Source organism: Metopolophium dirhodum, chromosome 8 (assembly GCF_019925205.1).
Source record: "Metopolophium dirhodum isolate CAU chromosome 8, ASM1992520v1, whole genome shotgun sequence".
Classification (NCBI taxonomy): Eukaryota; Metazoa; Arthropoda; class Insecta; order Hemiptera; family Aphididae; genus Metopolophium; species Metopolophium dirhodum.
The window spans coordinates 29,223,340-29,251,235 of NC_083567.1; the positions used below are offsets into that span (position 1 = coordinate 29,223,340).

The following is a 27,896-nucleotide window of genomic DNA, read 5'->3' on the forward strand; positions in this document are numbered from 1 at the left end:
GCTGTATACGTGGCCGGTTATTATTATTGCTATTTGTTATAATATTATCGTAATACAGCCCGAAATATGCGTATTATAATGCCTACTATATGTATCGATCACGAGAGTGAATCTCCGTCGACGAAATCTATCGACAGTGTACATATTATTATAGTACATGTTTCCTCTTCTTGCCCGTCCACCGTCGCTACTCGTGGACCACCCACACGCCAGACGGGTAGTAATCCCGTTCGCATAGACGACACGGTTTTTTGTAATAAAAAAATAACAGAATTTACATATAGGGTGACCGTGGTTATAGTGTATAACGAGATTACCACAAGCGAGTCCTGCGCGTACTACAAAATCGAAAAGATCAATAAAACATGCACTCAATTAGCGTGCACACTTCGTGAGCGAAATTACACAGATCGTGCGGTTGTTACGATGGTTTACTAACAAATTGTGACTGGACCGTTTCTCTTTACATATTATTCAAATGTGTTACAGTATCTACCGTTTATATCATTATCATTAGGGACGAGAATTTCTATTGTGATAACACTATACGACTATATTATATTATATTATATACATATCTACACTTGCAAGGGATCATACAATATTATATATATATTATATGCATTTATTAGATATTTAGATTTGGCAAGCACGAAGGTCCGTCGGCCCTGCAGCACCCTAAATAAAACCATGAATAAATTCGGAAATATATTTTGAGTTACATATTCCAAAAATATATTCAGTTACAAGTTATATTACAAAATAATAATTCTTTATCATTATTGTGCACTAATTTTCTAAAATAGGTCGTTTTAGTCGAAAATGTTGAATACTCAACTGCTCGTTTATGGTATTCGATTTTTCTCAATTAAATTAGGCGGATAATTACAATAAAGAAATAACAAATCGATTTTTCCAGGTTAATTGTATCCTGTCAATGATTTTACAGTCAGAACGACTGCTCCTAAACTTTACACGTCAGCTTAGAAGATTGGAAATGTTATCTAGATGAAAACATTTTTCAATTATTTCAAAACATTTATATAAAAATGGTTATAGTTTGACTCTTTAATTGTAAAGTTAACATTGTCAACCAATCCATATAAGTATGATATATTATATAAATATAATAAACTATTACTAGTATAATTTATAAATTATATGTATCTAATTATAATTTATGAGTACATATTTAAATTAATTAAATATATACATAGTGTGTAACATAATATATTATAGTAAATGCAGGATAGTACACAACTAGACAATTGAAAATAAATATATCACTTTAAGTTTATTTTTAACAAATAACTATAGTATCCTTATTAATACATTCATTAGATAATCTGTAGTTATCATTGAATTGTATTTTATGTAGATATTTAACTAAAATAATATAAACAATAAACATGTCAATAAATCTTTAATATTGTATAATATAACAATATGAACTTGTCCTACAATGCCACCGTATGTAGAACGAAAATGTTGATACAATAACATGATAATAAACAATAATACCAAAAAGAAATTTCATTGGAATGACTTAAAAAACATTTAAGTTCATGTTCTATTTGATGTTTTGATGTATAATATTATATATTGTGTGTGACTATATTATTATTTTATTCACTTGTCGTTCGTAAAATATGAACCTGAACGCGATGAACACGCGTTTTCTAATGCGCTTTCCAAACACTGGGCAATTCGTCATTTTATTGTTTTCAAATATATTAATTAATATCATGATACAACAATATCCCACACACCTAGTTAAGCGAAACGAGACGAGTGCGCTCTCAAAGTCTAAACTCTCGGTCTCCGTTCAGTATAGTTCTGTCCGTCCGTTTTATTTTGATATTTATACCTACGTAATAGTTTAAATGATACAAAAATATAATTTTTAATGAAAAAACGGCTCACGGATAGTATAGTAACATAAAATTATTATCAAAACATATTGTATTCCATATTATTATAAATGCTAAACAATAGACATGTATAATAGAGTAGGTATTTGGAATTTTGATATTGCGTCGGCATTATACAACTATGGCTTCTTTTTTAACATGCATATTACGGTACGACTGTTACATGAATCGAATCAGTAACTGTGTCTCCAGTCATGTTACATAAGCCCAAACTCGAGTTAATAATAAACGAATACCTAATATCGGTTCAAGCGTCAAAACCACTAAACGAGTGATATTATGCATAATTATGACATCAGATTACCAAAAAAAAAACAAAAAAACAATTTACTTTTTCCGTTTGAATTATGTAAATCACAAATATTATAATATTTATTCATCTATTGAACGTTAACACGTCATAACCGTATCTCAAAGGTTTATCTTACCATCTTAGATTCGTTACGAAAAGAATTTATTTTAAGATTTGTGAAAAACATATCTTTCATACCGTAAATTATCTTATTCCGTGTTATTTTATTTGCCAAAAACCACTGACAGGTTTAAATATTATTTTCTAAGGAACGAGTTGAAACGTATTTGCAGATAAATAAACACTGATTGTGAATATTATATACATTAAAATAGATCTCGGTAGAAGAAAATTATTAATATAATATTATATGTGGCCACATCGTTGGGAAACAAAAATATTCCTATAAGAAAATATTTTTTGTATATTTTACTGTGCACAAAAATAAATACTTTCCAATTCAAAGTATTCATCGTGTAATACGTATTATAATACTATAATGCATTGTAGCTAGACAACTGCTAACGTCAAAGTTACATGTAAATAACGATTACTGCACGATCTTACATTTTATCCGGACATAATATATTTTGATATAATAAATTACGTTAAGTAACCTTTAGTTTCCAGCAACATTTTTCAACAAAAAATAATCTTGTTCTGTTCGGCTAATCATTATTTATTTATCATTATTAAAGTTTATAAACTTCGAAATCTTTTTAGGTTCTGAGTGAAGCGATGAATGTATTGATTTTACAATGATGAGCGTGTTTTTATTTTTTTATTTTTGTGTCTGTCATCACCATTTGTGGTAGTAGAAAATGCCTTGATTTTAAACTTTGTGGGTGGTTTTTGGCAGTAAATAAGATCTAGTTAATTCTTTAGAGTGTCAAAAGTAAAAATCTCCAAGTACTTTTTAAAATAACCTGGATAACGGGAGTTTTTATGCTAAACCAGTCTTTGACAATATCGATTTTGTTTTATTTTTTTTTTTGGCGTGAATACTGGGACTTTTTAGTGTTCACTAAATGTTTATATTAGCATATTTTCATCACATAGTATAACTTCTTTTGAGCATTTAATATAAACATTTGATATTTTTGATTAGTTTTTTTTAAAGTTTTTTTGTGCAAATATTGTTAAAAAAAAATTTTCACTAGGTCTAAAAATGTTAAAATTTAATATAATAGATTCCTCATAAGTATTTAGTAAAGTATACAATTTTAGTTAAATTGTAATTTAAAAATAATATTATCATGGGTAATTGAAACTTTTAACGTTATTACCTATATTACCTACTTTATAAGCACCATGACATATATTTTTCAAACTCAATGTTTTTGGCAAAAACAAATTCAACCTGGCTTATTAATAATAATAAAATTTATTACTATTATAGCAAAATAAATATATCACAAAAGTATACTTATTTATTTATATAGGCTGACTTAAATAGATGGCTTCCCTCGTGGTTTTTTGTAAGCAATAATGTATTTTTTTTATTCAAATTATACACAATCATTATAGTGAATTACTCAATGACAAATTATACTCAACACCTCTTGTACAATTGTAGAGCTTATCTATTTTCCCCCATTTTTAATATCAAAATATTTTGTTATATCATATAAGTGAATAATAATGTTTTAAAACTATATAAATAATGATTTTATATATTTAAGTTAATTTTAAAATCAGAAGATATTTTTTATATATATTTTATTCAAAACATGCATTTAACGTGAAATAATTTTTCTCAATTTATATTAATAATTGTAAAATATAATTTGATTTATATTCCCTTGATTTTATATTTTTATCAAATACTTTTCAAAATTCCTTAAACTCATTTGTTTTAACTTTTAAGTGACGTTGTTTTTATTCAAAATTCTTTTCAGATACCTAACAGATATTTAGTTATAATAAATTGTAATTACTTAGAAACTTGGTACAGTTGTAGTACTGCATTAATATATTTTCAAAATTTCATTAGTTTGTTAATTTGCTATTATTTATTACTACGATATTTCAAACTAAAAAAGTAAGTTATGGATAGCGTGTGATTTAACAAAATAACAACCATAGTTTTTAAATATTAACGCTCCGAAAATTCTTAAATAATTCACATTTAAAATTTAAATAAAATCAGAAAACATAAATGATAATAATATGTGTAGTTGCAATATGATTATATGAATAATAGGTAAGTACTAACATTTCATATTTAAGCCATATACTAAACCAAAATCAATTGCCTATTCATAAATACTCTCTTTCAACCATCGCCAGATCTCATACTATAAACCGTGAACTCTATAATATTATATATTATATGTATATATAACGTATACAGACTTACTTATGTTATAATTAAGTATTAACTATTGACCAATTAAATAATATATTATTATCACCTTAATAAAATTGTATATTCCACATGAAAAAGGTTAAGAAATACATTATTACAATCTGACGTGTTGCTAAAGCCATGTGGAAATAAACTTGGGCAGAACAGTTCTGCCTAACGTATATAATAAAATCCAATTTCAGAATATCAGAATTAAAATAAGTTTTGAACACGTGATCATCAATGATGCGTATTATACTTATAGACCAAAAGCAAATGACCATGATTTGTTTGGAAACAAAACACGGAAAATGAAATAGTAAATGGCATCATTGCCAGTCTTATTTTTAGACAAAATGTAATGCAGTAAATTTAGTACAGTATATAAACTCTGTTGGACATGACGTTATAATTTATTAGATTTTTTTACGTAAAGCATAATTTTTACAATTATTTTAAATCATTTATTAAGTAGTTATTCAAAGGAAATCTATTTTTTTTTTAGGTTCTCAACTTTCTGTATACATTTCAAATAACATATAACTATAATAACAAATGAATCCTATTTTTTTGATTAAGCAATACAATGAAAAATGCAGGGTGCTCGCAAACCACTGTTAAAACGAGCAAAAGTTTCTATAACCATCCCCAGGCAGCAATACTTTATACTATTGATTGACCCGATTACCTCAAAAGTAACAAAATCTATTTTTCTTCAAAAATAACGTACTTGATGCACGATCAAAAACAATTAGACATAGCTCAAATTCATAAAATAATTATTAGGTACTGTAGTTTAATAATAATAAAAAAAAATACATTAGTAATATACTTATTTTGTTGTAATCGCTTATACTGAGCATTTATGATTTATGCAACTATAATAGGTATATCTACATTTATTTTATTAAATATTATTTTATAATCATTTTGAAAAATCCACTGCTCATTATTTGTATTTAAGTTGATAAATAAATCATCGCGTACTTAATACTCTACACGAATTTAATTTATTTAATCATTAATAATAATTAGACCCTATCTAATAAATCATTTATTTTATAAGTACCTATAGCTACTCTAGTTGTTATTATAATGCTTATACACTTTATATGAGTCACATAAAACATCTTCGTTATAATTAAATTTATTTTTAAATTTAAACAAATCTATTACATGTATTTTTAATTTTATATTTTCTTTAATAAGATTTTGTAGATTTAAAAAAATATTTAAAAAAATTATAATAAATATTTTTATCCTTATATTTAAGATAAAAATTTCTTGTTACAATTATTTTTAAGTGTTTCTATATAATAGCAACTGTTAAAACATTTAATTTTACTTTTATAAATTAACACGTAAAGTAATTTTAATATTAAGTGTTTACGGTTGAAAATGTAGTTTGTATAAAAAAAAAATGTTAAGCTCGATGTTCATAAGTATAATGTATTTATATGTTAGCTTGGTGCAATTTAAATTACTGATCTTATTTATTATGTGAAGTGTGAACCTACCTATTTAATATTACATATTTACCTAACATTATCAAGAAGCCATTGGAGGCAATAAAAATACGTAAGTACAAAGTACCTACTATAAATTGCAATACATAATAATATATTACTTAAATTGTGTACATTTATAAATAACTAGTTAATCAATCCTCATCAATTTTATGCACTCAAAATGTGGTTTAAGCAAGTCATAATATGCAATAAATATTTTAACTTTGAAAGCTTAAGCTTTATTGTTTAATCATGATGTTGCGTAATATAGGTATGAGAAACAAACACAGTATGATTCATCGTACACCAATGCATAAAATATGTACGTGTATGTACCTATATGTATTTTAATATTTTAAATATGAATCAATGTCATTAAACCGAAATAAGATAGGTAAATTATCATATATAGTAGGGAGTTATTAATATTGTAAAATATGAAACGTTGAACCCCTATCACAAGTTATGCTTATTGGGGAGGTGTGTTTGTTGTTATTTCTTGCTGTGTAAAATTAATATGTCATTACATTTTGTTATAGACAAATAAACGTTCATTATTATCATTATTATTATAAATATTATACATTGGCAATAACTAAAAACTAAAATAAAAAAAAACCTCATCAAAGATGTAGGTGACTGTTGGTTATTACACAACGCGCACGAAATATGTTTGATTACATAAATATCAAATATAGTACAAAAGTAAATAATATTATATAGAATATTCGTTGTTTTCGACCTTTTAGTTATTACTTATTACATAATCTATACAGCGTCGTGGCCGTATTATATTATGTAGTACCTACCTACCATGCATAATAAATACTATCAGACACGTAGAGGGATACAAAAGAAATTCGTTGTTGCAGTTTTACAAACGAAGAAAAATAGCTATTTGCATAAAGTTTATGGGTCACGGAATCACGATTCTCGAAAATACAGGAGAATTCGTTAATTGAAACGTTCGTATACGACGTAAGCTCCGACTGTGCTTGATATGCAGTATATCTGTATATATTGTTATGATATTACTATTACGAGGAGGTATAATATTATTATAGTTTAGCATATTCATACCATGTGGTAAACGGGTTCTCCGTAATATTAAAACAAACTTTCTTGGTAATTTCGGCGGTTCGTGAGTGCGCGTTTTTACGACTGCTTGAACGTGGCGCGTCATTATATACATAAATATATTATAATATTATAAATTCTTATAATGATATATTCGCGGGTGTACCCCCCTCCCCCCCGGCAATGTCTATAGCATAGATTTTCAGAGCTGACATGGCGATGGCCGTTGCAAAACGCTTGCAATATGGGTGTCACGTATATTTTATACATATAGGTACGACGCGATATTTCAAAGCGTATAATATTGTAAATCCTTGTATAAATTACGAGGACTGTAATTATTAAAAAAAATATAATAATCGAACGGCGAATCGTTGGCGGAGGGGGCGGACGCGACTACGGAGAGTCGGTATACCTATATACGGCCGCACTCGTCGAGCGAGAACGTACCTATAAACGTATACCCTGTCCATGTATAAAATACGGAAGTCTGAAGAGCGCTGCGTGTGCGGGGAGCAGTTCAACTATTATTATTATTATTATTTTTTTTTTTTTTGTTAAATTCATCACCGGTTATACGGTGTTTTTTTTCTCTTAACGATCAATCCCCACGATTTATGCAACTATACTATTCTCGTCCGCGGTATACGGTAGTACCGGGGTCGTGGTCGACGGTGCAGCGGCGGCGGTGATATCGGTGCGTGGGCCGGGATACTACCTACACACATACACCCTCGCATTGTATATATAAATACAGAAATCGATTTTCAACCCTTGAAAAACTTAACGTGGAAAATCCGCGTAACACGCGCGCACACTCACACACACACACCCTTGCACACGCACACACACACACACACACACACACGTAGCACACGTATAATATAATATTACAGCACGTATGTATATACCTACCAACACGTCCACCTATGTATAATCGGGGTTGTTATGCGTAGGTACATTGTAAAACGAAAGCGGAACAACTTCGTACATAACCTACAAACAGTCGGTTGCATGTTATCGCGGTGTCGATGTTTGGCAACCACGGGTAACCGGCAGTGGTTGAATAAGTTAGTGGTAGTATAGTATTATATATAGTATATCAGTAATAGTATTAGTAATAGTAATAGTAATGGCAATAGTAGTAATAGTAATAGTAAGATTAATAGTAGTAGACAGTCGTAGTAATAGTAGTAGTATTGTAGTAGTAATAGTAGTAGTAGTGTAGTAGTAATAGTAGTAACTAATAAATGTAACAACATTTGTCGTAGTGGCTGGTGCGTTCCCGCAAAAGCGTTGCGTAATCGTTGGACCACGTGGTTCTCGGGGCACGGTGAGATCGATATTATCGGTGTACAGTACACCATAATTGTATATATTTTTTTATTGTATACGTGTCGTGCAAGCCATATATATATATATATAATAATAATAATATTTTATATAACCAGGGGGTTTGCTCTGCCATCCGCCGCCGAATCGGAGGCCTGCGCGGACAGCGCGCCGCAGCGGTGAGCTCGGTCGGATGAAAGCCGCCACCCGAGTACACGCGCGTAATAAGCGTTATCGTCGTCGACGAACGACGGCGGCGGCGGCGACTTCTGGGCCATACAGGGTAGGGTACAATAACAGTATAATGATTTAGCTTTGGGGTAACCGTAGTACGGTATATACGGTATCGATTTGAGCGCGTTATATATTATACGATATTATAGTACCCGTACCCTATATATAATGTAGTATTAAACATTACACACCGGTGCGGTGGACTTAAAAAAGTTGCCAGAGCGTTTTTACCACCCGTCACGCAGTCACGTCCGATCCACATATAGGCTCCTCCAATCGTCCAACACCTTCCTAAAATACGCTCTGGGGCATCGCAGACATCGGGTGCGAAATTAATCATCTAAACCCCTTGGGCCTTGGAGCATTCACCCGCCTGCAAACATTATATCGAACGATGTTTTTTTTATTTTTTTTTATTAAAATTCGATGTTTTAAAATCTCGGCCCTGTGCCTGTATACATTGCGTACAGTATACAATGCACATCGGAACCCTTCGTTAACCGCATTCCTAGCTCAGTTGAGGCCATTCAAATACAAAAAGTCACCGTTTAAAACACACACTTTGGTGTATACATATTAGTTATTACATATACATAATATGCATACATCCATACATACAGACAGATATACTGCAGAAAGTAATACAACGCTGCATGTATATATAATAATAAAACCACATTGTGTATATGAGTTTGCACTTACCGGTGTGTGTGTGTGTACGCGCGTGCGCACCCGAGTGAGACAAAAACGAAAAATTCGTGATTCAAAAACATTATGAACTCGCCGAACTGCAATAGCTACGGTTTTATAGTATACGCGCCAAAGTGTGCGTATTTCATACAATAAATGTATAAACGTCACATGGTACCGGCAAAACAATATAATATACTTACGACGTGTCGTATCGCATAAAGTGCGGAAAATAGTAAACGTAAGCGTAAAACAGTGTACCTATATATATATATATACATTATAATGTATACTGCACGTTAACGATACACACGCTGAACCCACATGTATTTAATATACATATAATATTACATACGAGTTATTATAATCTCTGAGCGGGCGGCGTTGCCTCGTCCAAAGTCACCCCCGCGTGCCCTATACTTTGAGGGGGGGGGGGGGAGGGGGAGTCGAGGGCGCGGGCGCGACGCAAGAGAAATTAAAGCAGCCGCCGCCCCGGTAAGGTTATACACGCGCAGCGGCGGAGGCGGACACGAAACCACGCCGCACTTTTGCTATAAAAATATACATATATACATTAATAAGTGTATAGACATATGCCGTGCAATAATATGTACTAGATTCGCCCCGTTTCTTTTATTATTTAAATATATAATAATATGATGACCTAATTTCACGGACTTATTGAACGAATAATGCAGTTTAATCGCGCCGAGGGTTCAAACATTCGACTCGTATAGACCGCGCGATTCCGTGTTACAATAACTACGTAGCGCCGCCGCCGTTTATTGTAATTTATTATAATATATACGCATAGTACATAGTCGGTAAAAAGAAACACGGTTCGCTTTCACTGCCGGCCCGATCGTATAATAATGATGTATAGGTAACATGTAATATTATATTCTATAAATCCAAATTGATCACTTCCTATATAGAATACGCGCGTCATGATACACATTATAGCTGGACGATTTCGTTGTAAAATATTATCTGTGTATTTTAGTACATTATATACTAAAAATATGTGTGTATCGGTGCCGTGCAATGATAATAGGTATTTCGTGTTCGTTGTGTGTAGCGTTTATTTACGACTAAGACCAGGAAACCGCCGTGCAATAAAAACTAGGGGCATAGCATGTTGATCGCGGCTTAACAATATTTAAAACATTTTTAATCATTTTTATGTTGTTCGTTATTTAAAATACAATGGTTACAAACAATTTGTCTGTATCATATTAATATAGTATATCCGATATAATATTATCGTATACCTATTAAAAATTGTATCCAACATACTAAAAAACATTAGAAAATATAGCTTAATCTCTAAAATGAAAAACAAATGTGTAATGAGAATACTGCTATTTCTGATAAGCTATATGGATTTTAAAAATGCATAGTTAATTTACATATTTTTCGGGCCATTCAGCAAATACATGTGCAAATGATACAAAAGCTATCTCGCCCTACTTGCAAGGAATATCTACTAACTGGTATACCTATTTATGTATTTATTACACACTGTCATTATCCATATTACGATCTATTATAGTGAATATTTATTTTAATTGATTATTGTTTTTGTATAGAGCTATATTTATTTAGCTTACTACGTATCTAAACGTGTATAAAAAAATATTTAATGTAGATGTTCGTAATATAAAAATAATACTATGGAAAAGTAAACTAATACATATGTATTTATAAATGTAAAATACAAACGAAGTACCTACCTATTAAGTATATACCTACATAAAAACAAATTTTTAATACTTCTTATATTATATTATATTAAGCCATATAGCGAAGTAACAAACATTTACCAATTTAATCCAATTGATTTATAAATTATATACTTTGTAGTTCAGTGGCGCGGCAAAGATTTTTACGGGGGTTGCGTAATCATACATTTATGTATGTAATTATATGTTGTATTAATTTACATATTGATATTATATATTTATACATATTTACGATGTATTATAGAATGCACAATTAAAATGTTAAAAGTTAAACAGTAAACACAAACGATTTAACTCGTCTGCAGGGTTGACTTCATGCCTCATGACGTTCATATGCCCCACTATGCTAATAATATGCTATAATAATGCTTAATCTAACATAAAAATATTTCGTTTTTTTGGAGAGGAGCATCACCTTTTTCCCCGTGGTATCGAGGACCCAGTGGCGTTTTTATGAACTTTCAATGGGAGAGGGTTGTGGATAATTTCTACGGACATATATAGGGGGGCTGCTATCGGTGCTTTTAAAAACGGGCACGTAAAAAACGGTCAATGGGGGTACTTTAAACTTTCATTTCTAAGACTCTTGTCCCTGTAATTAAATCCCAGTTACGTCCGTGATGTCACGGGCCAAGCCATGGAATGTCATAACTCCCAAACTACCCCTTTGTGTACATAATACGCTATTATAATAGATCACATATGAAATATAAATATACAATATACTGTAAGTAACAGATAGTTTATAAAACATTTAAATTTGAAAAAGTCATTAATAATATAGGTACCTATATTCGTTTAATTATATTTTGCATAAAAATATTTCAAAACGGTGAATATCTTAAAGATATTATTTGAATAATAACTATCAAAGTGAAAAATATAAATAATGTTTTATTTCATTATTTTATACGATTAATGCAACGTTCCTGTGTAGAAATTCACTTGGGAAATAACCATTTCTATATGAAATATGTAAACGTATTTAAAATGTGTCTCGTATATATAGTCATATGTCATTAAATTATTTATAGATATGTACTTTCATACAATCATACGGATCGGGACCAAATAAGACTTACTATAAGTGAAATATGATGAATATAAAATATATGTGCCATACTGCTATTAAAAAGTTGAACAATATAAATAATTTATTAATTTAATTAATTAAAGTTACAATAAAACTATTGCTTTTGTAACTTTAGTAATTTATCAAATATACTACTAATTAACAATTATTGTTTACAATACATTTTCAAGTGTGAAAGAATGATTACTATTATCTGTCAATTTAGTTACTGGACTCAAAAAACAATTCCTTTACACTTTACAGCATAGCATATCATGGCCAAAATATTAATAAAAAAAAATAAAGATAACCAATTTGTTTGTGTGTCACTTATAACTATTGAATTCGATATTGTTGTAACAACTAAAATATAACTATAACGTTTCACATAACTAAAGGTCCTCAATGCCTGAGCCGCAGGCCCTGAGGGTATCATTCTACTGAGATATTCTAAATGTATTGCTTCCTAACATATAAAACAGAATTAATACAACTTATTAAATTTACTCTGTGATAGGTAAAGTATAAAGTAACACGAAAAAGTAGTAAACAACTGTAATGATAATACTCTATGATTTGTTGAACACAGTCTTACAAGATAAAACTTGGGCATATTCTAACAAATTGTATTTGTGTTAGTCACATAATTTTTTATGTTATTTCCGATATTCCGTAATGTTCTTTTGTTCCCCGATTATTGTGAAAAGTGCTCGAAAATGTTTACTGTCTTCAGACACGCTAAAAAATATATTATAAAACAAATACATTCACCGCTCTGCAGCTGAGAATCTAAAAGGAAATGTGGGAATACAATGATTACTTATTATGAAAATACTTAGAATTTTAACTAAAATATACTATTAGAAGGCCAATAATTTAGACATCTTTCCTGTTTATTTTATTAAGTACTGTTAATATATAATTTATATTTTTAATGAATCATCACAGTATTCAAACTGTCTGCCAGCGGCTAGTGTCCAGCGTCCTGTAATCATTAGAATACACATAATGAACTAATCGTTTATGTTGAGCCTATAGGTACATAATAATTTAGAATATTGTACAATTATTTCTGTAGAGCTGATCCCAATAATAATTGTAAACAACATAACACTAGCGTAAAGTGTTTTGGTCCGTTCTACTAACTTACTAGGTCTCTATATAAAATGTGTTTATAAATATATAATTGATTTTCCCTAATCCCTAATATACGTATATATTACATACAATATATAATATATATATATATTTTATTGTACATAATACACACAGACAGTGAAACAGTACACACACAGATACCACGGCTAATACGTAGTAATAATATTTATTTATGGTTCAATGACAGCCATGGTCAGGACTGAATTGAATTTGCTATAAAATTGATAACATTTATATGTGAGCTCGTCAAAAGTATATAATTATATAATTAATATAATAATATATACCTACTGAATGCAATAGTTTAAAATGAATAAGATTAAGTATTATGTTGTCTTTAACTATAAGGAGAAAGATCGAATGAATAATTTATTGTTCATGCGTTTGACTTAAGAATAAACAAATTAGTATAATTATAAATAAAAGTGTCTGTTTACTTACAATTGTCTGTCAAATAGTATTACACAATCGTTGTATGTAAATAATAAATATTAACTACATAATCTTTTTCTTTTTTTTTATAACAATGCCACAAAATATAATCGAATGTAAACATTTAAAATAAATACAAAGCAATTATAAAAAGTAAACCATTTTTCATTTAAACCTGAACGGAATTATTTGGTAATTTGTATGTTATATTGATACTAAATCATTTTGTAAGTAGACCCTGTATGTAGCCAGAATTCAGTTCAAACAAATGTGACATAAAAAAATATATAATAAGGGCACTTTGAAACAAAAAATTTTCTTTTTTATTTTAATTCTATGTACCTAATTTAATAACCTAACATAACATAACCTATTATATAAATATTTAATACATTGATATTTTAAACAACTTCATTATGACTCTAAAATCCGTATTTATAAATTATAACTATATAACTTTGGGATAACTAAATACCGAATTTATGGTCATAAAGCCCCTCCTCCACATACCATTTAACCTAGACACTTCAAATCTGTACAGAAAATTGTCTATGTATTTACTAGAATTTAGTTCAATTTACTATGTTGTTTTTAGAATTGATATACCTTTGGTTTTTCCAGAAACATTTTTCTTTTACTAGTTCCCTCCCCCTTACTGCCATTAAATTCTTTGATTTTGACACTTCATATCTGCACATAAAACTGTGATCTTATAAGATAAAAAAAAAAAGATAAATGTTTATTTTTATGTTTTACAATAAAATTATGGTTTTTAATCTTTAATACAATTAGTAATTTAAAAATAAAATAAAATTAACGTTAGGAATACCAGAGGTTTTTAAACATTTAAATAAATAAAAACCGTATTGATCATTTAAGTATTTATCTATTAAAAAGGAAATGGTTCTTAAAAGTTTCTAAAATCCATTACACTATAACATTGTAAAAAAACAACATACATTCACAGTTTATGTTCTTACCTTTAAGTCTTACAGGTTATAATAAAGCAATTCAATATATAGGATTATGCTAACAACACAAAATTGGTCCGGGTGACCGTAAATTTGGTATGTTGTACACTTGTACGTTAATAAGTCGGAGACAACACATAATATGTGTATGACGTCCTCGAACAAAGTGAAAAACTTATAAGTTTTAATAATTTAGAAAAAAATAATTAATAACGTAGAGATATAATATTACATATTGTAGAATTTTAAATAATAATTTGATCATTTATTTTAGAATTGGTATTCAACAACAATGTTGAATATTTATTTTAATATTATTATTATAGAATTTATTTATTCAAGCACTAATTTGCAAGGTAATAAATAACAATACTAAAGCGGACGATTTTGAATTCCCGCCGATAAACCTTTTTTGCAAGTGAATTCCACCAGTATGATTTTTTTTATCTGTAAAATATATGTAAATTCCATTGGTACAAAATTTTGAGATTTGGCCTGTAAAATAAACGAAAATTATATTTTGAAATTTTAAGTTGATCGATATTTTATAAAGATTATATATACTATACTAAACAGTCCACTAACACTGGCTAACGGATTTCAAAAAAATTATAAGTATTAACATTAAGTGCCATTAACATCATTAACGTAATTTTGTATTATTATTTCGGTTGGTACAGTACATTTTGTGTAATCAATATACTTCATGTACAAATTATTATCATAACATTAATTGTAATTAGTATTATTATAAAACACTTGGGAGAATTTATTTTGATTGACCTTTTTGGAGCCGTTAATTTCGAATATATTTCGGTCAAACAATTTGCATAATAACTTATATTTTAATAACGATTCACGGTTATAGTATAAGCGCAATAAATATTATTTTATTTCTTAATGTTAAAGTGCAAACACGCATATCTAAATCGAACATACAAATGTTTTATTATTTTAAGCAACTTGCGTAAGTGTCAATGTACACTTTCTGCTGTATTACATTTGAAGTTTAATTTACTTAACCAATTTTAATTTACATAATAATTAGTAATGTTTGAAATTCAATCATTTATGATCAGCGATATACCTAAAGTCCTAAACATAAATAGTTACATTACCTATTACATACATTTATGGTATATGCTTAGGTTAAGGGCCTAGCTAGAAATATCATAAAGAGAGGGTAACTTAACCCCTCTTGGCTACGTTCTTGTAGTATACGGAACGTCATATGGTAACGACGGTGTATACTTGCATCGTCGATATCATTTGTGCTCATCTAGTCACCGTTTAAGATTTACGATGATTTTCAATCAAGCCGTTTTCGTCAATGCTTATCACAAGTGGGTAGTAGGGAGACCATGTGATCTATTTATCTATGTATATATATCACTATATACATGATACTACCCCCTTCTCCAAGAGGAGACATGTGCGGTCTTCACTCCCAGTGGAGTGGGACCTAGTTGGAAACCGGATGACGCAATCGGACGACACCATGGGGATTTTTGGTGGTTGCGTAGAACCACACAATTTTTTTGCACTTTGCTATGGATCGAACCGATGACTGTGTGAGTCGTAGTCAACTGCGTGACCACTGCACCACTCCGGCCCCAACAACCAACTGCAATATTTTTTCATCGCCACCGTCGTCCACTAGTACTTCCATAGTATAATGTGCAGTGAGACGAAATTGCGGAGGGTTCCTCGTAAGCCCAATCGGGATAGCACAATATTGATTGTAATATGATAATTCGGTGTTAGTGTTTTACTTAAGCACTGCGAAACTGTACCTACTATTTAAAAACAAGGATGGCGTATAAAAAAAATTATTTAAATATTATAATCCAATGGTTTACAGGTATATTCCAAACGGGTTGTGATTTATTTTTCAATATGATGTTTTAGAACTGCTCCAAACATGGTTTTACTTTATAGTTTATATCAACAGCAATGATACTCGATTGCTCTATAAAAACAAAATAATAGATTTTATATTTTTTAACGTGAACATACCCTTGTATATAATATATATTATATATGTATACCTATTTTGGCCAGCGGTGGTATTGTTTCATCTTTCACGTGGTATAAATTGTATACAGCCACACACACCAAAGCTCCTTTTATAGTTGTATACGTAGGTACTCTATTGTCACTTGCTCACATCAAGAGCCAAGAAACAAACTGCAGTAAATGCATTAGTAATAGTCCATAGAGTACCTATAATTTAATATACTACCTAATAATAGGTAATATATTCTATTTAATAATAATGACGTTACTATTGTCCACTATAGTATACGGTGTATGCTTTTTTATTTGTTCGTTAAAACACTGTAATAACAACTCCAACGGCGGTGCGGCGGGCACATCGTGGCACGACTTTCGTGAAATACTAACAAAGTAGACGATTATAAAATATGTATATATTCATTATTATTCAATGTTATAATGATATGCATTTACTGTGTACACATACAATATACACCTACGCACCGTATATTAGTCACCATCGATTAAAATCCAGAAGCCGATATCGCGCGTTATAATAATATTATAATTATTAGATACATAAAATAATCACAGAATAATTGGACAGATATATAAAGTGTTGCACACATGTCACAACACATAATCATATACAAAATATACGGGGTGATTCACCAAGCATGATCACCACCATGTTTTTCTTTGATAATGAATTTATTTGAATTCTGATAATTAATATACTTAAAGTCTAGAGACCTAATTTTTAAATTATTGAGATTTTTTTACTACTTTAAGAGTGTCCTGTAGAGATACAAACTTCTGTTTTTCAAACGAGAACCCCCTTTTTGAATATAAATTAATTAGTGGATATTTTTTTTTAACGTTGATTATCTAGCTAGTAAAAAAATTTGAATGAATAGTTTCTTAGTTATTAAAATGTTTATAATAATGATAATAGTTCTTAAAAATGATTTTACAAAATATAAAAAAATGTATAGTATTGGGTCTAGTACTTATTATGCTTGAACCATTTTTACACATGGACATAGTTTTAATTGTTGATGTATTAATATTAATTATTACTTCAATTTTCAAAAAACCATAGCCCCCAATAGCTTCCAAACCCAAAATCATGGACATATTATCCTTAGTACACAAAGTTAAATAACTCAAAACTTACTCGTTCGAATTAATGATATATCAACATTTATTGAAAAATTATCTGCTAGATTATTTGCATTACAAAAAATTAGTTCTCGTTTGAAAAAAGAAGTATGTATCCACACCCCAAGCGACACTCATTAAATATAGCACAAAAAATCTTAATTATGGTCTTTACAAGAATAATAATAATTAAAAATTCCAAAAATCAGATTTTGAATAACTGCATTATTGAAGAAGAAAAAAAGGGGTGTGTGTGCTTTGGCGAATCACTCTGTATATGTAGTATTACTATGTACAGCACACCCTCGTTCAATTATTTCATCGTCCAATGTTAATGGTTAGGAAATCGATTTTGAAACGAACGCGTTCCCTCCCTGATAATCGTCCTCTAACACGTTTATAATAATATATGTACGCTAAAACGTCTGTATAGCTGATAGATATAATAAATAGCTACTGTAGGTATATGGAGATATAGGTTAGCGCGTTCGTGCAATGATCTTTATCGCGTGTACTTTTTAATATTAATTCATACTATATACGAGCCAAAAACATAGTATGTTATCAGTCGAGTGGATAATTAAAAAAAAAAAAAAAAAAGTGTTTAAAATGTTTGATTTCCGATGGAAAATAATACAAACAACTTCGTGACTGTATGTTATTATAATATTATTATAAATGTACCACATGGAATCGAATAGTCGCAAATCGTATCGATAGGTCTAGGGTCGTCCTGCACGGTATAATATTGTAGTAAAAATATGCTGACGGTTAACGACGACGTTCCGGCGGTTTCGCGTTCGTTTTTCGACCATCTGTGCGGTCCGTTTTTTGCGGCGTTTCGAATTTTGGGCGTCTGTCCGTACACGAGAAATCGAAACGGTACTTATATTATGTTACAGCATAATAACGTCGTGTGTTATGTTTAAAAAAAAAGCTGTTTTATTATTTAACTACGCCGTATTGTCCGTAAAATGTTTTATTGTCATAGTTCGCGACACGTCATAAGAAAATAGCCCTAATTCCATCTACCTCCATATTATACAGTTTACACTCTATTGTATTGCATGCCATAATGTTTATGAACCGATTTCAGATTGTTCAATGGTTGTCTAGTGTCGTCCTACACGGCATAATATTGTAGTAAAAATATGCTGACGGTTAACGACGACGTTCCGGCGGTTTCGCGTTCGTTTTTCGACCATCTGTGCGGTCCGTTTTTCGCGGCGTTTCGAATTTTGGGCGTCTGTCCGTATACGAGAAATCGAAACGGTACTTATATGTCACAGTATAATAATTTCGTATGTTATACTATTTAAAAAACTGTTTTATTATTTAACTACGCCGTATAAATAGTACATATTGTCCGTAAGATATTTTATCGTCATAGTTCGCGACACGTAATAAGAATAGCCCTAATTCCATCTACCTCCATATTATACAGTTTATACTCTATGTTGCATGCCGTAATGTTTATGAACCGACTTCGGATTGTTCAATTGTTAAGGCCTTGGGGGTCCGCCGACGACACTTTCGCGAAATCGCTTTCGGTGAGCACACCGATTCCAGCATATCAATATCAAAATACGTATAAAAAAGAACTGGCATTTTCTATGCGCCACGTTTTGACGACGCTATGGAACTTTTCTGCGATTTACCTTCACCGAATTATTCCAAATATGTACTTCCCCGAATCCAAGTGTCCCATTATTTGAAATTTTGACAGGATTGTGCTGTGGGAGTAAAAATATTTTTACCGAAAATACAATTATAATGTCCCAAGATTTTCCAGTTCAATTTAGAAGGGTTTAGTTTCCGATAAAAGTTTGTTTTTCAATGAAAATGAACAAAGCGCAAGGTCAGACATTGTCGCATTGTGTAGCGGATTTGGAAAGTAATTGTTTATCGCATGGAAAATAATAATATTGTATCGTCTTCTAGAGTGGAAAGACTTGACCATTTGTACGTTTATGTAAACCACAAAAAAAAACTCCGAGTATGGTATATATCGAGTTGTTTTGACTTAAGTTATTTGTGAATATGGTATTACATTCTGAGTGCGATCCGTAATAAAATAAAATAAATTATATTACAGATATACATAAATTAAATTAATATACAAGTGATATATATAAACGTATAAATACTCAGTGCTTTCCTAGTGTACATCAAGCAAAAATGTTCAGCTATAATATAAAAATAAGAATTCGTATATAGGACGTACTGCATGCTAATATATTATTTTTTATTATTATTATAATATCATAATCTGTACACACAATCGTATTTTGTAAATACTAAATATCATAAATTAAGTTATTTAATAATATATTGTAGCTATTAGATTTTCATACAAAACTGTGCACGGGCGAAGCCGGGAAGTTTAGCTATAGTGTATATATATAATTACTATATATTTAGTATATACCATAATAATAATTATTCACCAATTATTGTTAACACTGCATTCTATTATTATTGTCCCGGAGAACGACGTTTTGTAAATACGCACCCCGCTGTCATCTCCATTATAATAATATTGTGGCAGCGTTTGCTGTTATTATTATTATTATTATTAATATTAATATTATCATCATTATCACCGTAATCGTCGTTACTATTATTATTATCATTATTGTCGTATATAATATTATTATTATTATTATTATTACAACACAATAACCGTGTACTCTTCGTGCATTTACCATTTTGATGCGGAGACCGATATTTAATAGTCGTGGCTTTCGAAACTGTGACGGGCCACGCGAAGCGTTTTTGCGAGTAATGTCTTTTTTTTAACGCTTTAATTTTATTTTTTTACATCCAACTCGTATTTTCCTGGTAAAAAAACGATCCGAGAGGATAACAAATGTAAAAATATAAATTAGAAAAAATAAAACCACTGCGAACTGTACCTACCGTATACAATATCACGCGCAGCCGCGCCCTTCAGCCCTGCTATAGCTGGCTAACATTATACTACGGAAATACGATACCTACCCATATTACACTAATTATTATTATACCATTTTACCTAATGACGACTATACTGCAACGTATAGACAGGCACATCCCCTCCCCACATTTCATTAAATCACAGTTCACTGCAGTGGTTATTGTACCTAGCAATCATAGTCCTGCAGATGCGTCAAATTTTGAGGGGCAACACCCTTTTTTTGGGCATTTTTTTTGTAAAAAGCCTACTCCATATTTCCAAAATTAACATTTAAGCGCTGGTGTGTGTTTTAAATCTGATATTGAGTCAGTATATTTCGTATGTTTTTTTACTTTTCAAATTTATTTTTGCTGTGGTCCAACACTCACGTGTGGGAAGTTGGCCCCACCATGTCCAGATATTGTGCCAATATTTTGCAACTAATTTGCAACTTTTTGGTATCGCCAATCAGCATAAAAAAAATGTGCAACATTACTTCCGTCGTAATTGCTATACCAAAATTGATGATACCAAATGCACACGTAACTCTATCACATCGTCGTCAATACCTCAAACGTTTTTTTCATAATTTGTAGTGCAGTAACTGATTTGTAACTTTTTGCTTCCTTCGTGAAAAAATTTGCAAAACGAAATTTGAACTCTCACAATTGACCAATATTATCAAGAGAAAATTGATAATAGTAATACATAATATTATTATTATATACCGAACGATTATATTCGGAACGTTCACTAAAAATGTAATTCGTTCACGTTCACGTTCAGTGCTTAAAAAAGGAACTCGTTCACGTTCATATTTTTTTCAAATGAACACGTTCAGGTTCGTTGAAAAAATGAATGCGTTAATTTAATCGTTGATTTTATTTTATTTTTTATGTATCGTTTCAATACTAATACAAAATCGTAGAAATCATAATGTTATTGTTGTTTTATGTTGAGCCGTGTGCGCATTGGAATTTAACGTATTTTATTTTTATAATTCGTAATATATTAAAGATTGTAATAGTATTATCAATAAGTATTTATTAAATATTAAATACATTTCAACGTCTTAAAAATTGTTCAAACTCATTAAATATATAAACATTATAAACATCGTTCACGTTGAAAACAAATATGAACGTGAACGCCTGAATGTGCATTCGTGAACGACCGCGACGTTCTTTCAAAACAGTGTTTTCTACCCATATTATTTTATTGTAAAGCACAAATAATAATAAAAAAGACAATATTTTTACGTGGCGCAACGACTAAGAGACATGAACTAAAAGTTAAAATCGTTAAAACGTGTGTTAAAAAAAATTTATAATTTCCAAACAAAATGTAAAAACGAATAATAAAGTCTTAGTCACGTCCAGAGCAGTATACATTTGTCAGAAACATATTATGCTAACGTCTAACATTCGATTACGCTTATGACGGAAAATCAGAAAATTGTCGGGAACACGTGTTTCAAATGTACCTATCCTTGGTCTAGACGTGGCTCGAAAATGACATTTTTGGTTATTTATAGTATTTTAAGTCTTACCGCCTGCCTACTACATATTGTATACACTGACTGCTATAATACTTCACTGGAAGGTATACTAGATTTCTATACCATACAGGTACCTACATGTTGATATTACTTATAATATTATTATATAGATATAACTGTATGGCATAGGAATCTGTGCATATGTAGACTGTATGTCCGTATAATATACTGCAGATATTATATGCCATAATATATTGAGTAGAGAATAAAATACAATAAACTGTTGTGACCGGATGACCTGTATACAACTTTAATAGGTCTGGTAACGATTTAAAAACGGCTTTCAAACGTACATTGACACCGAAAATATTGTAAAACCGCAGAAATGACGGCCCGGTGACTTAAAATCCGCTTTGCTCCCGCAGGAGTCTTCCGCAAGAGGATCGTGTCCGCGTCCTCGGTGTACACGCTCGTCTCGGGCGTGGCGTTCGGGTACGCCACCGTCGTGGCTGTCCAGACGCTGTCCCGACTACCATCTCCCGTGACCATGACCAACTTCAATCGCATACTTTTGAACTTTGCATGCGCCACGTTGGTCGCGCCGTCCGCCGTCGTGCCCGTCATCATGTGGTTCGAGACGACCAAGCTCCAGGCTTACCTGCATGAGTGGCGACTGTTCCAAGTAAGGATGCCATCAAGTCGCATATTTGTATTATTGCAGTTGTTGTTGTTGTTGTTGTTGTGGTTGTTGTGGTTCCTCGTGCAGTTTATCGAAGTCGACCAAACACTGCAATAATAATATAAATTATCATTACATAATATTATAATGATAATGTAATTTAGTGTAATCGGCATCTCTGCGAAAAGTAGGCAACCCACACTCGCCGAACTAAAAATAATATATAAATGTTTCTGTTCCAGGTAGGTATTATATGATAATATTATCGTTTTTTTCTTGACAGGTACCTATACTTATAAAAGAAAATTTGAACGTCATAAGCATGATATTTTCATTATTGTTAAACGTCCCTTACTTTTTTCGTAGGACACGAGTGAAAGTATCCTCAATATTACGCGAATTCCTAAACTAGAATTCAAGTCACTTAATTTAAATTTAAATTGATTCAGACAACATTTTCAATTCATATTATGCAGCAATATTTTGTAAACGCCTTTGCTAGATTAGAAAACCACCGGAATCCGTTGATAAACGACTTACATATCCCTTCACTTCCTGGAAATCTTACGAATAAATTAAAAAAAACGACGTCGTGAACTTCTTACTTAATCCTCTAACAGTCTAACGTATCAATAAAAGCCAAGTATCACTAATGGGTGGCTTCTCAATAACGCAACCCCAATAATGTTTTTATACCCTACCTCAAATATACAATATTGTATTTGTTATATATTCCTTATTAAAATTAAAAAATTATATTATGTTATAACCAAAAATTGCATTCATACATTGTGTTATGAATTATGTATTATTTAAAATTTAAATTTTCTTGTCGACGTGCAGTACCTTATGTATTTAAATCATAGCTACCAATTATTTTGCAAGTATCTACCTAAAATAAAGGTGCATTTAGAATACTGCTAATAATATTTTAAATTTTTACATTATACATGCATCTATGCAAATTAATTATATAATTATACGGACTAACAAAATTGTTCAATAATGTCACGTCACAAGTTAATTACCTTTTTTTTTTTCCGTGATATCGAGGACCGGAGAAGGAACCATGTTGTCAGTACTTCTCCTAAAAAGTTAATTACCTAATATTATTTTATTGTGTTACACTCATTGCTCGTGAGTCGTGACCAACTTTTATTATTTATAACCGAAAAGACTAATAAATATTTAAATAATTTTAAATTTTACTTAATTAATAAATTAAAAATATGCAGTTATGTATATTTAATTTAGCATTAAAAAGTAGTATTAAATAGTTTTTTTTAAATATAGGTACCTATGTATGTTTTAGTTATTTATTTTTTTTTTTGTGGTAGTAATAAATCTATAAAAAAATGTATTGATTACTATACATTATTCATATTTGTTTTTATCTTGGTACATACAAATGTAGAAAAAAAAATTCTGATTTTAACATTTGAGTATTGTAGGATAGATTCACGTGGTTATATAAATAACTTAACATTAACCTTCACTTAGTTGTAACTCGTAATATTTCATGATATGATAATTGTTATTACAAATACATTTATACCTATGTATAAATATACGAGTATATTATAGTACTGTACCTAAATTTTACATTCCTCAAAAATGTCACATTTATTTCAGTTTCTCAACAATAATTTATTTAATGTTTAAACAGCTTCGTATATTTTCCATTATGTTATTTTTTCTACATTTACATAATAACATTATGTAAGTTTAATATTATAAATTACTTAACGTAATGGGAGTCACCACTGCAGTGGCATTTGGGTTTTTAAACTTGAGTCGCTGCAAACCTAAGATATCATCATCAAATACTAAGTGGCAAGTCTATACTAAACCACTAGACATTCTACAAATTGCGTCATATAAATCTAATTTTTACGAAAATCTTTGTAAAATTATATCACTTTAACGATGAACGAATATGATTTTTATGTGAATAATGTTTATTATTATTGCAGTTTACGTTAAAATATGTATACATTATACATGGTGTAGTATATAATATTATCTACATTAATATTAACCATCGTCGTGGAAATAATTGGAAAAATAAAAACTCAAAATATATATTTTAATTTTTACCAACTACAAATGGATTTAATCATATTACAAAATTGTTGAAAATTGTTTTATCACATATTTCACATATTATTTTTTTGGTTAGGTAGTTTTTTTTTATTTATTCGAATGTATTCATAAAAAAATATTACATTTCCCAATTAAGTACACACAGATTATTTACTTTACAAACGAATATCTACCTCCTTTAAACATACTTATTATTGCTACACATTGTAAACATAAATAATAGATATTATAATACATTAATACGTCGACTGATAACATAATATTATAATAATAATAAACAATAATTTTTGACCAAACAAGAGCCTGATAAAAGCACCGATATAATATTATAATATTATATAATAATTATATCAACAAGGCCGAATTTAGAGATGAATGAACCAGTTTTACGTTTTGTGGCATGAGCATGATAATTAGTATATAATAAAAATTCGGAACGGCATAAAGTTCATTATATTTTAATACGTACGCCTACCTATAGTGGTCATCAATCGTGGAATGGTCAAAAAGATATTATTAAATTGTTTTAACAACAACGTATTGGTTCTGAATGGTTTAAACGAAGATTTCAAATCATACTGATGGCGTACAGTCGCCGTCGCAAGACATCCGCGTGATTGTGTAAGCTTATAACAGTGTAATATACATAAAGAATTTTTATCGTTCCATTAAATCAGTTGGTCATTGTTGGAAAGCTAGGTACGGGAATCTGTTGGCCAATGTATTTTTTTAATCGACTTTTTTGGTTTACTTACCAGTAACTTAGCACCAATTTCGTGAAAACCGCTCGGAAATGATATGCAACAATGTATAACTTGATCCGAGGCCGTCAATGTATGGATAAGCTTTGGCCAACTAGCGGGCGCGGGCCATTATGCAACATAGTAAATATCAGCCCATTTTTCAATTCGATCAGACGAAGATGCGTGGGTGTAGGGGGGAGGAGTGAGGCAAAAAACAGGTAAAATTCGCCAAAAAAAAATTTTTAATAAATATCATTATTTATTTACTCGTTACATTTTTACGGTACGTTTGCAAATATTTATTTTTATATATTTTTTAAAAATCAATTTCACGATATTGAAAACTCGCCGGTACACAGTAAACTGAAATAAATCTTGAAATTGAAAACAAATATCAAAAACTCATTGTTAACAAATAACAAATAACAACCTGCATGCTATATCCTGTATGATATAAAATATACGAGGAATGGACCTTTTCTAATGGAATATGAAAGTAAAAAACATAAAAAGTTAAAAAGGTTATGAATGCACAATAATAATATGGCAATCGTATTTTTCATTTCCCATAAAACTCTATAAGGTTTAAGGCGTCACAAGACCGACCTTCCATGGCTGTAATTTTTGACATATTAGTACTTCGCTGAAAGTATTTTGCAAAAATATATAATACTGGTTTTATAAATATACCATAAGTTTACAGTTTAGTGTTAGGTATAAGTGTACTGTGTACCTACATTATAGTTTTTTTATTATAATATTTAAATTGTAATCAATCGATTAGAAATATATTACCATATTATACAGAGTGATTTACCCATATTTTTTCAATAATTTAACTATACAAAATCCCATTTTCGAAATTTTTAAATATTCCGAAATTACCATATTTTCAGATTCTTGAGATGTTTTATATATTACTTAATTAGTGACCTGTGGAGATACAAACTACTGTTTTTAAAATGACAACCTCCCTTTTCAACTGTAAATTATTTAGCGAAATATTTTTCTGAAAATGTTGACATTTAAAAATCAAAATGTTGAACGAGTAGTTTTTGAGTTGATTTAACTTTATGTACAAAGGAGAATGGTCCATGTATAATGGGTTTTGAAAATATGGGGGCTGTGGCGGTGATTTAAACATTTTTAATATGTAATTGATGTTAATCCATCAACAATTATAATATTTGTAAAAACGGTCAAAGTATAATAAATATGAAATACTAGATCCAATAAGTACTAATATAATATATATTTTATATTTTTCGTTAAACCATATTTAAGGATTAATATCTTCATTATAAACATATTTTAATAACTGAGAAACTACTACTCGTTTGAATTTTGAACTTTGAACCTCAACATTTTCAAAATAAATTATTCACTAAATAATTTACAGGAAAAATGAGGGGAAAAGAAAGTATGTATCGCCACAGGACACTCTTTGAGTAGTACAAAAATCTCAAGTATTTCAAAAAAAAAAAATGAATAAATTCACTATTAAAGGGAATAAAGGGCTTAAGCATGCTTGGTGAATCACTCGGCACGATTGTCATCATATTTGATCAATGATATTATTGCTGCTACCTATTACCATTTTAATGTTGTCTCAGGCCAATTACAACAGAGTGGTCGGCGATTCAGATGGTACTGCTATGATCGCAATCGTCGAGAAACGGGTGAACAGGATTTATCGATCTATACTCGTGTTCTTGTCGATCACTGGAGTTGCAATCAGCTCGTATTCGTCATCGACCATGAGCGACGTGTTTGTACTCGTTTGCGCGATAAAAAGCATTTCGATCATGGTTTTCATCGCGGGATTTTGGTTCGTGGGTGCAATCGTGATCGAGGCGACAATCGACGGCTACAAGAAAAAATTACAAACGGTACAATATTAAATAAATGAAATGCAAAAATTACAAGCCTTATTGTAATATTTCCTATACTTATATGTGGAAAGCAGTGATTTACCGTTAACAGACTATTATTATTA

The 27,896-nt window shown here is 30.2% G+C and overlaps 1 protein-coding gene and 1 long non-coding RNA gene across 2 annotated transcripts in view; one reads left to right on the plus strand and one right to left on the minus strand.

Moving 5' to 3' along the window:
• The first annotated feature begins 6,042 nt into the window (after positions 1-6,042).
• Positions 6,043-27,896, plus strand: part of LOC132951237 (gustatory and odorant receptor 24) — a 33,444-nt gene continuing 11,590 nt past the window's right edge. Inside the window, exons 1-3 of the mRNA XM_061023024.1 lie at positions 6,043-6,148; positions 22,801-23,057; positions 27,514-27,789. Of these exons, the coding sequence (XP_060879007.1) occupies positions 22,923-23,057; positions 27,514-27,789 (411 nt within the window). The 5' untranslated portion in view covers positions 6,043-6,148; positions 22,801-22,922. The remainder of the gene's footprint in view (positions 6,149-22,800; positions 23,058-27,513; positions 27,790-27,896) is intronic.
• On the minus strand, positions 22,920-27,599 carry LOC132951238 (uncharacterized). The gene is made up of 3 exons (XR_009665311.1): positions 27,495-27,599; positions 24,083-24,141; positions 22,920-23,162 (listed from the first exon to the last, which is right to left on the minus strand). It is a non-coding gene; the product is annotated as an uncharacterized LOC132951238 (long non-coding RNA).